The following is a 15,247-nucleotide window of genomic DNA, read 5'->3' on the forward strand; positions in this document are numbered from 1 at the left end:
AAATTTTTACTGGACATTTACATAAGTGGTAGAGAAAAAAAAGAAAAAGGTAGAAATATTTTTCTATCTTATGGGGGGGGGCTCTAAATTTTTGGAAATCTTGTTTTGCCTTTCTTTTGCCTCCAAAATAATACTACTTAATGGTGGCTAAAAGTTCATATCCTGTGAATATTAACAGTTTCAGGTCTTCACATTTTATCCTTTAGCCAAAAAAATCCACTTTTCTCTTGAACATCAACAGTTTGTTTTTATTTCTACTGGCAAGGTGTTGCATTTTTAGTCACAATATACCAAGTGATAAAACGGTCAACAAAACTGCTTGGGCTCACAATAACAAAATATGTATATATCTACAACAAAATCCCCCAAGTTGCAGCTGCTAACACTTAGCTACAAACCAATCTGAAAACTTTTTCATTTGTTTTCCAAGAAGAACAGGGAGGTTGTTTTTTCCCATGTTCCTGAATGGAGCCAAACCAAAAACCTGAGCAGCAGAACCCTGACTGCTCTATTGCTCCCCAGTTGGAGTGGGACATGGTCTTGCCTAAGACTGTGGGTAACTCCGAAACTCTCCAGGAAGTGTGGCACTTCATGTTTGCAGAGGAAGGAAGGAAAGAAAATGTGCTCATTGACTTCACTCTCCTGATCATTCTCTAAGAAAATTCTTAATACATTCTGTTGCAACATGAGAAAAAAAAACACCTGAATTTCATAAAAATATTTACTTAGTACTTTTAATTTTATCCTTTCACTTATCTTTCATTTCTTCTCTCCCTTTTGCTCTTTGTTTTTCTTTTAGGCCCCATAGATGATTTTTCTAGTTTCTTCCATAGATGGAACCTGATCCTTACCCTTTACTATGTTTTTCTGTCCTCAAGGAACACAAACTATTTCTTGTAGCTCACATCACTTGAAAATATTAAGTGTATAACTAACTATGCAGATTATGTTAATTATTTTGGTAGCCAGCCACATTAACCAATGAGAAATTTGGACTGATTGAAACATTTCAAAAGGGAATTGAATGGAGTGGTGATTTGATGCAGTAATTGAAAGTTCAGTCTGAATACTCCACTCTGGGGATTCTCCCAACAGTATTTGGTATTTTCTTAGACTAGAAACATGGTTTTCATTGTTTTCATTAGCTCCTGTGTAATTAGATTGGTAGGTGTTGCATTTTGTGGCTTCAGTTTAGAAATTATTGCAGGTCGCGAAGATTCCAAGTCTAGGTGTCATTCATTTATCTGCATTTACCAATGTTGTGCCATCATATTGAAAAGTAAGTTAGATAAGAACCAACCACACTAAAACCCTAATATCTGTGTTATTTTCATCCTCATTTGTAGCTTCCTAGATATGGACTCTTTCCTGGGTCTATCTGATAAATGTTCTGCCCACAGGCAGTTGTTTTGAGAGAATTAATACTACATGTCTGAGGACATTAAGCACTTGACTGCCTGACATACATGAGTTCATTGCCCAAATCTCTCAATATATGTTTTTTTTTTTTGTTTTTTTTTTTTGTTTTTTTTTTTTATAGAGACAGAGAGAGAGTCAGAGAGAGGGATAGACAGGGACAGACAGACAGGAATGGAGAGAGATGAGAAGCATCAATCATCAGTTCCTCGTTGCGCGTTGCGACACCTTAGTTGTTCATTGATTGCTTTCTCATATGTGCCTTGACCGTGGGCCTTCAGTAGACCAAGTAACCCCTTGCTCGAGCCAGCGACCCTGGGTCCAAGCTGGTGAGCTTTTGCTCAAACCAGATGAGCCCGCGCTCAAGCTGGCGACCTCTGGGTCTTGAACCTGGGTCCTTCCGCATCCCAGTCCCACGCTCCATCCCACTGCGCCACCGCCTGGTCAGGCTCAATATATGTTTAATTTTTTTTTTTTTTTAAAAAAGCAAGTTAATTAGCTGCTTAAGTTTGGCTGTTATTCAGTATCAACAAACAGGAGGAAATTGAATGAATTCCAAGTTGTTTTAGTTTGTCACTTGTAGTACTCCATCCCACTGGGAACTACCAGTGTCACTTGGAAAAAAAACTGCTCAAGACACAAACTGATGTCAAGAGGAAGGAGAGGCTGTCAAGAGAGACAAAGACCTGAGTCTTCTTCCCCCTAAGCTCTTATTGATCAGAAGCAGAACAGAGGTAACAGGATTACAAGAGAGGAAGGCCAGGTGATAAGGGGAAAGAATGACTAATGGCCATTTTGCTGACATGAGAAAGGGTTAATTTTTCGGTCAGTTCATTCTTTTTCTTTTGCTAATTAACAAGCAGAAAGGAAGGGGCAATCTAGAACCTCTAGGCTAATTTTTTAAAGCCTGTTCTCATGCATTCCTTGGTGTCTGCACAGAGGTCACCCACTCACACAGCTTCTCGGTGTTTGCATCCAAGAGACATTCACTCAGGGCTTTTAACAAAAGTTCCCCAACCCAAGTCATACAGGGTTCAAGGTTAGATAAATGATTTCCTACAGTCATTGGCTTAATTTCATGACATACACACCCTCTTTCATCCACATTACATGTGCTTATTTTTTAAAATCAAAAGGAAGCCTGACCTGTGGTGGTGCAGTGGATAAAGCGTCAACCTAGAACGCTGAGGTCATGGGTTTGAAACCCTGGGTTTGTCTGGTCAAGGCACATACGGAAGTTGATGCTTCCTGCTCCTCCTTCCCTTTTCTCTTTCTCCTCTCTGAAATAAATAAATAAAATCTTTTAAAAATTTTTAAAAAATTAAAAGTGAATCAGCATTAATTTAAAATTTAGGCAAAAACTATGACATTTAATATCATTGGACTTGCCTGAGAGTGTGACAAAAATGCTTACAGAGGACTTGGAAACTGCAGCATTTTAACAATTTTTTCTGATGTATCAAATCATAATGAAATTGTATCCAATAATAGTAAGATATTTTAATGTTACCAAAGTCATTCAAGTAAACATTTTAAATTTAGAATCCATGGAGGGCGAAACTTCTGAAATTTTCTCAAACCATCTATACAGAGTAATAAATAAAAACAATTTGAAATCCAAAATTGTTGCAGTAACGGCTGATAATACAAATACAAATTTTGGTGGGTGAAGACGCAAAGGGGTGAATAATGTATGTAAAATTATAAGAGTTCCTAGTTGAACACAAAAAAATTTTAGGATATTCAAAAGTTAGATGGCTTGCTCTAACACCTGCTATAAAGCGTCTTCTACAATTATTTGAACTTCTCCATTCATATTTTTTAAGTTTAGACAAATGTCCTAAAATCTTGGAATTGTTTTCAAATAATAAAATATCTGAGATATTAATGTATTTTGTACATAATCAATCATCTATTTTTCACAAAATAATTCAAAAGATTGAAGGTGAACACATTTCAGCTATGGAAGTTAATCTTATTTTGGATGACTTTATCCTTCAATATAAATCTCGTTTTGAAGAAAAATTTCTTCCTTTAATTATAAAAGGAAAATTGTCAGACTTAGAGGAATCAAATATGGCCATATTAGAAAAGTTTATTAAAGAATTGAAAAATTTTTACCAGACTTGTTTTCAATATATCGAAGAATGGTCTTAAACAAACATCACTGGAAATGACAGTTTACAATGGTGTTTTTTTACTTCATTGCAAGTATATTGGACAGATATTGAATCTGTCTTGAGTTTTTAATCTAAAGAAATACCAGACATCAAAATAAACGACAATTGTCTCTTTGAAGAAATTAGAAGACTGAATGTATATTTAAATTCTGAAAAATTAATATAATGGGAAAATGAACGTGTCGAAATTGATAAAAGATGGGTGGAAATATTCAGCCATTTCAAAAATGAACATATTCCATGTGAAAGTTTATTTATTCTTCTTCAGTTTACATTGTGCAGCCCTGGAACTAATATAGCAGTTGAAAGAGTTTTTCAATTGCTAATGAATTTTGGACAAGTAAGAAATGGAGATTGAATGTTGACACTCTAGCTGTAGCACTTGCCATAAAATTCAATATGAAAGATACTTCTTGTTCAGATATTTCCAATATAGTTACAAGATGATACATTGACAAAAAATATTCATTCAATGGAAAAATACTCATTTAGATAATGTTATCTAAGTGAGTATCTTTTTTTACAATCATTATTAAAAATTAATAGGCATGTAAGCATAATTACAGTATAAAATATTACAAATGTTTTTTATTATGCATTTTTCATATTCTAGTGTATTATTGTTACAGTGAATAAAATGCTTCTTTTATTTACGATACTGTTTTCTTCAATTTATTTTTGTCCTCCTTTTCATTGTAAAAAAGTTGGTCACCTTATATAATAGCACTGCTTCAGATGGTTTCTTCCCAAGATGCCTAGACCTATCTCAGGTGCTGTTGCCTCCATCTTTTCAACTCTGCAACCAAACTCTACCAGCTTTGTCTCAGACTACCCACACTGGAGTTGATGACACAGCTCATTTACCGCTTATCCTTCTCTTGGGAGGAATTGGCACAGTTACAAACATTAACATCTTTGGCAACATAAACATTAGAACAACTAATAAATATTGAAATTGGAAACCAAAATCACAAGAGAATGAAAAATAGTATCTCATACTTTGTGCCATTTTCCAACTATAATGTTAAGATCTTTTCAACTTCCAGGACTGGTGTGTGTGTGTGTGTGTTACACAATAACTTTGTAATAAGATTTTGGTGATTGCCAGTGTAATATTACTAATTGAAACAAAATTTTCCCTTTTCATTAATGGTGCTTGAGACACTTTAAAAATAAACCAAGAGAGAGAGAGAAAGCAGAAGTTAAGTGCTTGCTTCCCCAAAGGTGTGGACACCCCAAATAGTGTAAAAGATTAACAACAGTGGTACAAGAAGAAAATATTAGAGTTTCTAGTTAATTTTATCTAATACTTTACATTTCTACTTTTGTTTAATGGTGCACATAAGTAATATAGATAGACACTAAGTCATATATTGAGGAGAGTGGCTGCTTAAAACGTAATTTTACTGTTCACTTCGGCAGCACATATACTAAAATTGAAATGACACAGAGAAGCATGTCCCCTGCACAAAAATGACACAAATTTGTGAAGCATTAAAAAAAAAAAACTAATTATATATGAGTACGTAATCAAAAAAGTTCAAAGACTACTTCAGTAGACACTGAGGTGCTGAAAGACTCATTCTTTGTTTTGATGTCATTTATCAGAAGAAAAACGTGTTAAAGAAAGGAAAAAATATACTGTTCACAAAGATTAGGGGACATTTCAAAATGAATATGAAGTGATTAAAGTACCCCCTAATTTTTGTGAGCAGTGTATTTTATTGTGGTATACAGTTTACAGTTTTTTAAAAATTACATACATTTATTTATTAAGCTCCATATTCTGTGTTATTTGAGAAACAAACTTTTTATGATTTCATTTATGTTATGTTCTTTCATGTTATGTACACTCATTAATACGTGGAAGAACTACAGAAGACAAAGAGTGTGTTGTTTATGCTGTGCTTTTCCTGGCTAGGACGACGTATTTGAATTGGCTCATACCTTTACAGGAGTACTTTGAGGACTCTTTCTTAATTTCATCATCATTAATGAGCTATAATTGGCTTTATTGAGGTAATGGTGTATGTAATCATTTAAGAGTTTATGTGTAATATATGAATACTTGGATTGGGGTTGTAAACGAGGTAGTAAAAAGCTTCCTCTTGAAAGTACCATGTGAATTACTTTTGCCTGAAGCTAACTTTGAAAGAAACCTCCCTTGATGGTCTCCCATGAAGAGGTAGTTGACTTTGGTTAGGTCCAAGGTAGAGTGTGTTTTACTTATCTTACTGAATTGTGAGTTTAGCTCTAATGTGTCAAAACAAAATTTGTGACAGGTAGAGTTTTAGTAAAGTAGACATACTATTAACAAATTATATTAATTCAAAATTTATTTCTCTTTTAGTTCTCAGGAAGATGAAAGACCTCTGTCACCTTTCTATTTGAGGTATTTATTTGATTTTTGTTGGTCTTACAGGGAATTGAGGAGGGTTAGGCTTCTCTGGGTTTATTTGCCCACTTTAATTTTTTTAATAGAATATTCTATAATATGGTCAGACTAAGCTTATTGAAACCCCTACCATATTGTTCATGCTCTGGTTTTCCTCTATTTTGTTTAATAAATCTTAAAACAAATTTTAATATAGTTGAAAACACTAAAATAAGATACTTTGTCTTCAATTCAGAAATGTTAAGGTAGCCATTTTAATTTCAAAAACTGGCTGATAATTAGGCTATAACCAATTTTAAAACTCTCCTGTAAATACAAATGGGTTGAGAGGGGTGTGAACATAAGGCTTACTTGCTGAAGAAGCCTTAGTTTGTGTTAAATCATTTCCTATATAATAATGGCATGAGAAACTAAATATTCAGCAAGTTTATGGAGTTCAGAATCATTTTCTAAAACTTATAATGCAAAAATAGCAACTATTACAGGATCTAAGTTTACAGAATCTTAAAGTGGACCACTACTCTTCATACTAAAATTTTGCTATATTAATAAGATAATTTAGTGAATCATTCAACTTATGTATCAATATAACCTAGAACCAAATTTTTCTTACCTATTGTATCACTTTCCTCACTGCTTATCTATGTCAGAGGCTTAGAAAATATATTTGATAATAATATGACCATATAATTAAAGTTAAAATGCTAAAGTTTATTAAAAAATTTTTACTCGATTTTGAAATCTATTTTCAAAAATAAATGGCAGAATATGTGATACATAGTTTGTGTATTTATTTTGAAGCTGATTTGTTGCAGTCATTAGATTTAGACATAGTAGTTCAGATGTGTGTCACAGGACTTCAGGCTTAGTCAAGTAACTGCTTTTCAGTAGTGTTCTGGCTTTTAGTGACTTGAAGCATATTGCATAAGCACTTTGTGGCAAAAAAGGGAACATTTAATGTAATCCATTTGATTTATCCTGATTTCCTACCAACCAAATCAGCATCTTCTGGTTCATAGGCTATCTCAACTGTGCAATTACTGTAAACACATGAGGATGCTGTTGCTTAGCACACGGTAATTCTGGCATTCGTTATGTAAATACGATAATATCAAGCAAATTATTATCATCATAAATTAAGTTTCACATAGTACAGATCACAACACGGTATCTTGCCAACTAGTGAGAACTGTGGATTCCCTTAATCTCTTTTTTTTTAATTTAGAAATTTAAATTTAACAGGGTGACATTATTTAATAAGAATACACAGGTTTCAGGCAAACATTTCTGTAGCATTTGAACTGTTGATTATGTTGTATATCATCATCCAAAGTCAAATCATTTTCCGTCAGTCTATATTTGTCCCTCTTTACACCCTTCCAACCCTCCCTTCTCCCACATCTCCATGTCCCCCTCCCCCTATAACCACTTCACTTTTATCTATGTCCATGAGTCTGAGTTTTATATCCCATCTATGTGTGAAATCCTACAGTTCCGAGCTTTCTCTGATTTACTTAATTCACTCAGTATAATGTTCTCAAGGTTCATCCATGTTGTCATTAATGGTACTATGTCATTGTTTCTTATGGCTGAGTAGTATTCCATTGTTATATATGTACCATGTACCACATCTTTTTTATCCGATCCTCTATCAAGGGACACTGTTTGTTTCCATGTCTTGGCCACTGTGAATAATGCTGTAATGAACATGGAGCTGCATGTGTCTTTAAATACTAATATTTTCGACAATTTGACTTTGGGTGATGGGTATGCAACATAACCAAATGTCAAAATAACCTGGAGATGTTTTCTCTGAACATATGTACCCTGATTTATCAATGTCACCCCATTAAAATTAATAATAAAAATAAATAATTTAAAATAAATAAATACCAATATTTTCAAGTATTGGGGGAGATACCCGATAGAGGGATTGCTGGGTCATATGTTAGTTCTAGTCTTAATTTTTTGAGAAATCACCACACTTTCTTTCATAATGGTTGTACTAATTTTGTATTCCCACCAGCAGTGAATGAGAGTTCCTTTTTCTCCACAGCCTCTCCAACACTTCTTATTACCTGTCTTGTTGATAATAGCCAATCTAACAGGTGTGAGCTGGTATTTCATGTAGTTTTGATTTGCATTTCTCTAATAACTAGTGAAGATGAGCATCTTTTCATATATCTGTTGGCCATTTGTATGTCCTTTTGGGAGAAGTGTCTGTTCAGGTCTTCTCTTTGTTTTTTTAATTTTGTTCGCTTGCTTGTTGCTGAACTTTGTTTTTTCTATATTTTGGATATTAACACCTTTTCAGAGCTTTTGTTTAAAAATAACATCTCCCATTTAGTTGGCTGCCTATTTGTTTTGTTGTCAATTTCCTTTTGCTGTGTGGAAGTTTTTTAGTTTGATATAGTCTCATTTGTTTATTTTTATCTTTACTTCCCTCGCCTTTGAGTCAAATTCATGAATTGTTATCTATGGCTAAGGTTCATGAGTTTAGTACCTATGTTTTCTTCTATATAATTTATTGTTTTGGATCATATATTTAAGTCTTTGATCCATTCTGAATTAATTTTTGTACAGGGGGACAAACTGTAGTTAAGTTTCATTCTTTTGCACGTGATTTTCCAATTTTCCTAGCACCATTTATTGAAGAGGCTTTCTTTTCTCCATTGTGTGTTTTGGCTCTTGTCAGAAATGATTTGTCCATATATATGTAGCTTTATATCTGAGCTCTCGATTTGGTTACATTGGTCTGTATGTCTGTTTTTTGATTGGATTGTTTATCTTCCATGCTGTTTTTATTATCATGGCTCTATAGTATAATTTGAAATCACATAGTGTGATATCTCCAGCTTCATTCTCTTTCCTCAGGATTGCTTTAGCTATTTGGGGTTTTTTCTTTAATTTCTGATTTTAATTTGTGTTTATATAGCTTTAAGTGTCCCACCGAATATATCTTCCCCCAATGCCTTATTCCCCTTGGCCCCCCATGTCCCCTCCCCCACAAGGCCTTCCTCTCTTCCCTCCAGGATATGCTGTCCTGTTCTTTATAATGCTGTGTTATGTATATATAATTCCATTAATCACTTTCCCTTCTCTGATCCCATCTTCTCTTCTACTTTCCTTCTGACCACTTTCCCTCTGGTCCCTTTGATCCCTTCTCTGCCTTTGTTCCATTGCTCAGTTCAAATTGTTCATTGGATTATACAAATGCATGAGGTCATATGATATTTTTCTTTCTCTGCCTGGCTTATTTCACTTAGCTTGATAGTTTCCAGGACCATCCATATTGTAGCGAAAGGTAAGATTTCCTTCTTCCTCACGGCCACTTAGTATTCCATTGTGTATATGTACTATGACTCTTATATCCACTCACCCACTGACAGACACATGGGCTGTTTCCAGATCTTGGCTATTGTAAACAATGCTGCAGTAAACATGGGGATGCATTTCTTCTTTTGAATCAGTGATTTGGTATTCATAGGACATGTTCCTAAAAGCGGGATAGCTGGGTCAAAGAGCAGTTCCATTTTTAATTTTTTGAGGGACCTTCATACTGTTTTCCACAGTGACTGCACCAGTCTGCATTCACACCAGCAGTGCAGGAGGGTTCCCTTTTCTCCGCACCCTCTCCAGCACTTATTAATGTGCTGTTTTGTTAATAAGCGCCATTCTGACAGGTGTGAGGTGGTATCTCATTGTGGTTTTAATTTGCATTTTCCTAATGATTAGTGATGTTGAACATTTTTTCATATGCCTATTGGCCATCTGTATGTCCTCTTTGGAGAAGTGTCTATTCATTTCTTTTGCCCATTTTTTGATTGGATTGTTTTATCTTCCTGGTGTTGAGTTTTACAAGTTCTTTATAAATTTTGGTTATTAACCCCTTATCAGATGTATTGGCAAATATATTCTCCCAGTGGGTTTTTTTTGTTGTTGTTTTTTACAGAGACAGAGAGAGAGTCAGAGAGAGGGATAGATAGGGACAGACAGTCAGGAACGGAGAGATGAGAAGCATCAATCATCTGTTTTTTTCATTGCGACACCTTAGTTGTTCATTGATTGCTTTCTCATATGTGCCTTGACCGCGGGCCTTTAGCAGACCAAGTAACCAGTGACCTTGGGTCCAAGCTGGTGACCTTTGCTCATACCAGATGAGCCCGCACTCAAGCTGGCGACCTCAGGGTCTCAAACCTGGGTCCTCCGCATCCCAGTCCGATGCTCTATCCACTGCGCCACCGCCTAGTCAGGCCATTGTGTGGATTTTTTATTTTGTTATGGTGTCTTTTGCTGTGCAAAAGCTTTTTAGCTTGATATAGTCCCATTTGTTTATCCTGTCCTTTATTTCACTTGCCCATGGAGATAAATCAGCAAAAATATTGCTACAAGAGATATCAGAGAGTTTACTGCCTATGTTTTCTTCCAAGATGTTTATGGCTTCACGACTTACATTTAAGTCTTTTATCCATTTTGAGTTTACTTTTGTGAATGGTGTAAGTTGGTGATCCAGTTTCATATTTTTGCAAGGACCTGTCCAATTTTCCCAATGCCATTTGTTAAAGAGACTGTCTTTACTCCATTGTATGCTCTTACCTCCTTTGTCAAATATCAATTGTTCATCAATTGATGTGGGTTTATTTCTGGGTTCTCTGTTCTGTTCCATTGATCTGTATTCCTAGTCTTATGCCAGTAACAAGCTGTTTTCAGTACGATGGCCTTGTAGTATAACTTGGTATCAGGAAGTGTGATAACCTCCACTTTATTCTTCTTTTTCAAGATTGCTGAGGCTATTCATGTTCTTTTTTGGTTCCGTATATATTTTTGGAATATGTGTTCTATATCTTTGAAGTATGTCATTGGTATTTTAATAGGAACTACATTGAATTTATAGATTGCTTTGGGTAATATAGACATTTTTATGATGTTCATTTTTTCTATCCATGAACACGGTATGTGCTTCCACTTGTTTGTATCTTCCTTGATTTCCTTTACAATGTTTTATAATTTTCCAAGTACAAATCTTTAACCTCTTTGGTTAAATTTACTCCTAGGTACTTTATTTTTTGTTGTTGTTGTTGCAGTAATGAAGTGGATTGTTTTCTTAATTTCTCTTTCAGACAGTTCATTGTTGGTGTAAAAAAAATGCCACTTATTTCTAAATATTGATTTTATATCCTGCCACCTTGCTGAATTCATTTATCAGATCCATTAGTTTTTTTACTGAGACTTTAGGGTTTTCTATGTACAGTATCATATTATCAGCAAATAATGACAGTTTTACTTCTTCTTTTCCAATCTGGATGACTTTTATCTCTTTTTCTTGTCTGATTGCTGTGGCTAGGACTTCCAAAACTATGTTGAATAAGAGTGGTGAAAGGGGGCACCCCTGCCTTGTTCCTGATCTTAAGGGGATTTCTTTTCATTTTTGCCCATTGAGTATGATGTTGGCTTTGGATTTGTCATAGTTGGCCTTTATCATGTTGAGGTATGATTCCTGTATCCCCACTTTGCTGAGAGTTTTAATCATGAATGGGTGCTGGATTTTATCAAATGCTTTTTCTGCATCTATTGATATTATCATCTAATTTTTATCATTTCTTTTGTTTATGTGTTGAATCACATTGATTGACTTGAGGGTTTTGTACTAGCCTTGTCTCCCTAGAATAAATTCCACCTGATCATGATGTATGATTTTTTTCATGTATTGCTAGATCCAGTTTGCTAATATTTTGTTGAGAATTTTAGCATCTAAGTTCATCAGGGATATTGGTATTTGGTTTTCTTTCTTTGTAGTGTCTTTGCCTGGATTTGCAATCAGTATTATGCTCACCTCATAAAAGGAGTTTGGAGGTCTTTCCTCCTCTTGAACTTTTTGAAATAGTTTGAGAAGGATAGCAGTTAGTTCTTCTTTGAATATTTGGTAGAACTCACCTGTGAAGCCATCTGGCCCAGGATTTTTGTTTGTTGAGATTTTTTGATAACTGTTTCAATCTAATTTGATGAAATTGGTCTCTTTAGGTTTTCTGATTCTTCTTTATTGATTTTTGAAAGATTATATGTTTTAATGAATTTATCCATTTTGCCTAGGTTGTCTACTTTTATGGCATAGAGTTCTTCATAGAATTTTCTTATAATCCTTTGTGTTTCTGCTGTGTCAGCTTTTACTTCTCCTCTCTCATTTCTAATTTTATTTATTTGAGTCCTCTCTCCTTTTTTCTTGGTGAGTCTGGTTAAAGGTTCATCAATCTTGTTTACCTTTTCAAAGAACCAGCTCTTGGTTTCATTGATCCTCTGTATTGTTTATTTAGCCTCTATGTCATTTATTTCCACTCTGATCTTTATTATTTCCTTCTTTCTACTACCTCTGGGCTTTACTTGCTGTTCTTTTTGTAATTCTTTTAGGTGCAGGGTTAAATTGTTTATTTGAGCTTTTTCTAGCTTCTTAAGGTATGCCTGTAGTGCTATGAACTTCCTTCTCAGGGCTGATTTTGCTGTGTCCCATAAATTTTGAGTTGTTTTATGTTCTTTTTCATTTGCTTCAAGGAAATTTTTGAAAAATTCCTTGATCTCATTGTTAACCCATTTGTTATTTAATAACATGCTATTTAGTTTCCAAGTGTTTGAGTGTTTTTCAGTTTTTCTATTGTAGTTGATTTCTAGTTTCAAGTCATTGTGATCCGAGAAGATGCTTGATATGATTTCAATCTTCTTAAATTTATGGAGACTCATTTTGTGTCCTAGCATGTGGTCTATCCTAGAGAATGTACCATGAGCACTTGAAAAGAATGTATATTCTGCTGCTTTAGGGTGTAAGGTTCTGAACATATCTATTAATCCAGTTGATCTAGTGTAGCTATTTGGAGTTTTTTATTGTTCCATACAAACCTGGTGATTTTTTGTTCTATTTTTTTTTAAATGACATTAGGATTTTGATGTGGACTGCATTAAATGTTTAGATTGCTTTGAGTAATATTGCATTTTAACTATGTTGATTCTTCCAATCCATGAACATGAATATTCTTGTGTTTCATTGTGTCTTTTTCAATTTCTTTCTATAATATTTTGTAGTTTTCAATATATAGGACCTTCACATTGTTTGTTTAGTTTATTCCTAGCCATTTTATTCTTTTTGTTGTTATTGTAAAAGGAATGTTTTGTTTTTTGTTGGTTTTTTTGTGTGACAGAGACAGAGAGGGACAGACAAGCAGGAAGGAAGAGAGATGAGAAGCATCAATTCTTTATTGCAGCTCCTTAGTTGTTCATTGATTGCTTTCTCATCTGTGCCATGATTGGGGGGCTACAGCAGAGCAAATGGCCCCTTGCTCAAGCCAGCGACCCCATGCTCAACCTTTTAAGCTCATACTCACGGTGGAAGAGCCCGCACTCAGGCTGGTGACCTTGGAATTTTAAACCTGGGTCCTTTGCATCCCAGGCCAGTGCTCTACCACTGTGCCACAGCCTGGTCAGGCTAAATTCTTATAGATTATTGGACTAGAAACATAACATGTCCAGTGATAATTTAATGTATCAATAAGTGTATTTTCTTTTGCACTATCTCTGGTAAGAGCAAATGAATGCTTAAATATTTTAAATATATTTTAAGAAATTTCTGTAGTTTCCTTGTCTTCCATTCCTTTCCCTCCCATTTTATTATTTATTTAAGATTCCTTAGTTACAGTATTCCAAATGGGGAGTTATTGCAAGATTCTGATTTCTTAATGATTTGTTAACATGATGAAAATTAAATTGGCTCTTTTCAATACAAAATAATATTTACGTTGCCTTTTGGAAAAGTTAAAAGGACTTGTTAGTTACAAAATGATATCTTTCCCATCTAGGGGTTTTTTCAGTGGGTGGGAGTGGGAGGAAAGGCCCAATCAGGAGACGAGCCACACAAGCTGAAATGGGGACTCACCAGAACTATACTCAGCCACAGGCAGCCATGCAGGGAAGTGGGGATAGGGCAGCTGGGATATCAAGTTTGGTGCTTTATTCTGAAAGGTCCAGCTGGAGACAGAGTGGCAGAACTCAGTCGCTCCAAGCCTGGGAGTGCAGTCTTCAGGGAGACAAGATCAAAACAGAGAGAAGATAAGAGCAAAGCAGGGCTCCAGTTTCAGAGGAAGGAGAATAGATGATCCATAAAAAAACTCATGTACAGCAACCAGACAGGCGTTCAGCTATTGAAGTGGAGGCAGGATGCATTATTTATAACAACAAGACCGAGTCTGTGTTTGGGGCAGAGGATAGAGGTGGAGAGCTTGCAGTGTACTAGTGGAGGTTGCAGACCTTCCTGTGGCTAGAGGAAGGGGGGAGAATGCTTGACAGGGAACCAGAGAGGCTATTTCAGTCATTACCTTGCTCCGCTTTGCATCTTGTAGAATTTCCATTTCTGTGATTGCAATTCTCTTTAAATGGTCATGGCTGAACCACACGTTAGGCTACTGTACTTTTAAGTTGCCTTCCGTCTTTTCTGTAGTAAGGTAGGGCTATTATAAATAAGTATGTACTCATATTTTCTTATTCTAAATTAAGTATCTTCTGTGATAAGAAATCTCTAATTTCAGTACTTCCCCAACCTAAACTATCTCACCACAGCCATTTGTCCTTTTTTGAAAGGAAAGAAATAGTAGCTACAAATCTACACCTGCCGCTGTCCCGTGTGGCAAGTTTATTGCAGCTACAGTATCTCAAACAGTAGGTGTCATTGTTCTCCAGATGCTCATTAGAGATTACCCACCCTGTTGAGCTTATTAAGGAAATGAAAGGAAGGACAGACTATGCCAAATCCTTAGCAAGACTGCCACAAAATAAACATGAACAGGCAAACTTAAGGTGAAGAACATTCTTGGCTAGGATTTCTATACCCTGGCCTCCTTCATGGTCTAGGCTCGAATCCCAGAAAAGGATCCCTTGCCTCAATTGTTCAGACTGACATCAATTCAACTTTTGTTGTCAGTCTTTCTCTGTGCCATGTTCAGCATGTTACTGTCTAATTTCTTTTGCTGGCATGCATTCAGATCTAACTAGGATCTGTTGCTAGTTCTTACTTTTGTTTGTCTGAGTCTTCAGTGTCTACAAGCCCGGGTTTTGATTTCTGTGGTTATTTCCACTAGGACTAGGATTCCTACTCTCCACTTTCTATTTCTCCTCATTTCTGCGTGCTCCCTCCTCACCTTCATATTCCTATGGCCAAGGTCAGATCCTGGCCTTACCCCATCCCATCAGATTTCGACCACTGAATTCCCTCTTCTTT

At 35.4% G+C, this 15,247-nt stretch overlaps 1 protein-coding gene and 1 pseudogene across 9 annotated transcripts in view; both read left to right on the forward strand.

Annotated features, from left to right (window-relative positions):
- FAM13A (family with sequence similarity 13 member A) overlaps nt 1-15,247 on the forward strand; it is a 315,289-nt gene that overhangs the window by 226,737 nt on the left and 73,305 nt on the right. For 7 of the 9 annotated variants that reach the window (XM_066279160.1, XM_066279162.1, XM_066279161.1 and 4 more), the window contains one exon: nt 5,947-5,988. The exons of the other annotated variants lie outside the window; for them this stretch is intronic. In XM_066279160.1, coding sequence (XP_066135257.1) covers nt 5,947-5,988 — 42 coding nt within the window. The remainder of the gene's footprint in view (nt 1-5,946; nt 5,989-15,247) is intronic. 9 annotated transcript variants of the gene reach the window in all.
- On the forward strand, nt 5,005-5,102 carry LOC136307155 (U6 spliceosomal RNA; annotated as a pseudogene).

Source organism: Saccopteryx bilineata, chromosome 5 (assembly GCF_036850765.1).
Source record: "Saccopteryx bilineata isolate mSacBil1 chromosome 5, mSacBil1_pri_phased_curated, whole genome shotgun sequence".
Classification (NCBI taxonomy): Eukaryota; Metazoa; Chordata; class Mammalia; order Chiroptera; family Emballonuridae; genus Saccopteryx; species Saccopteryx bilineata.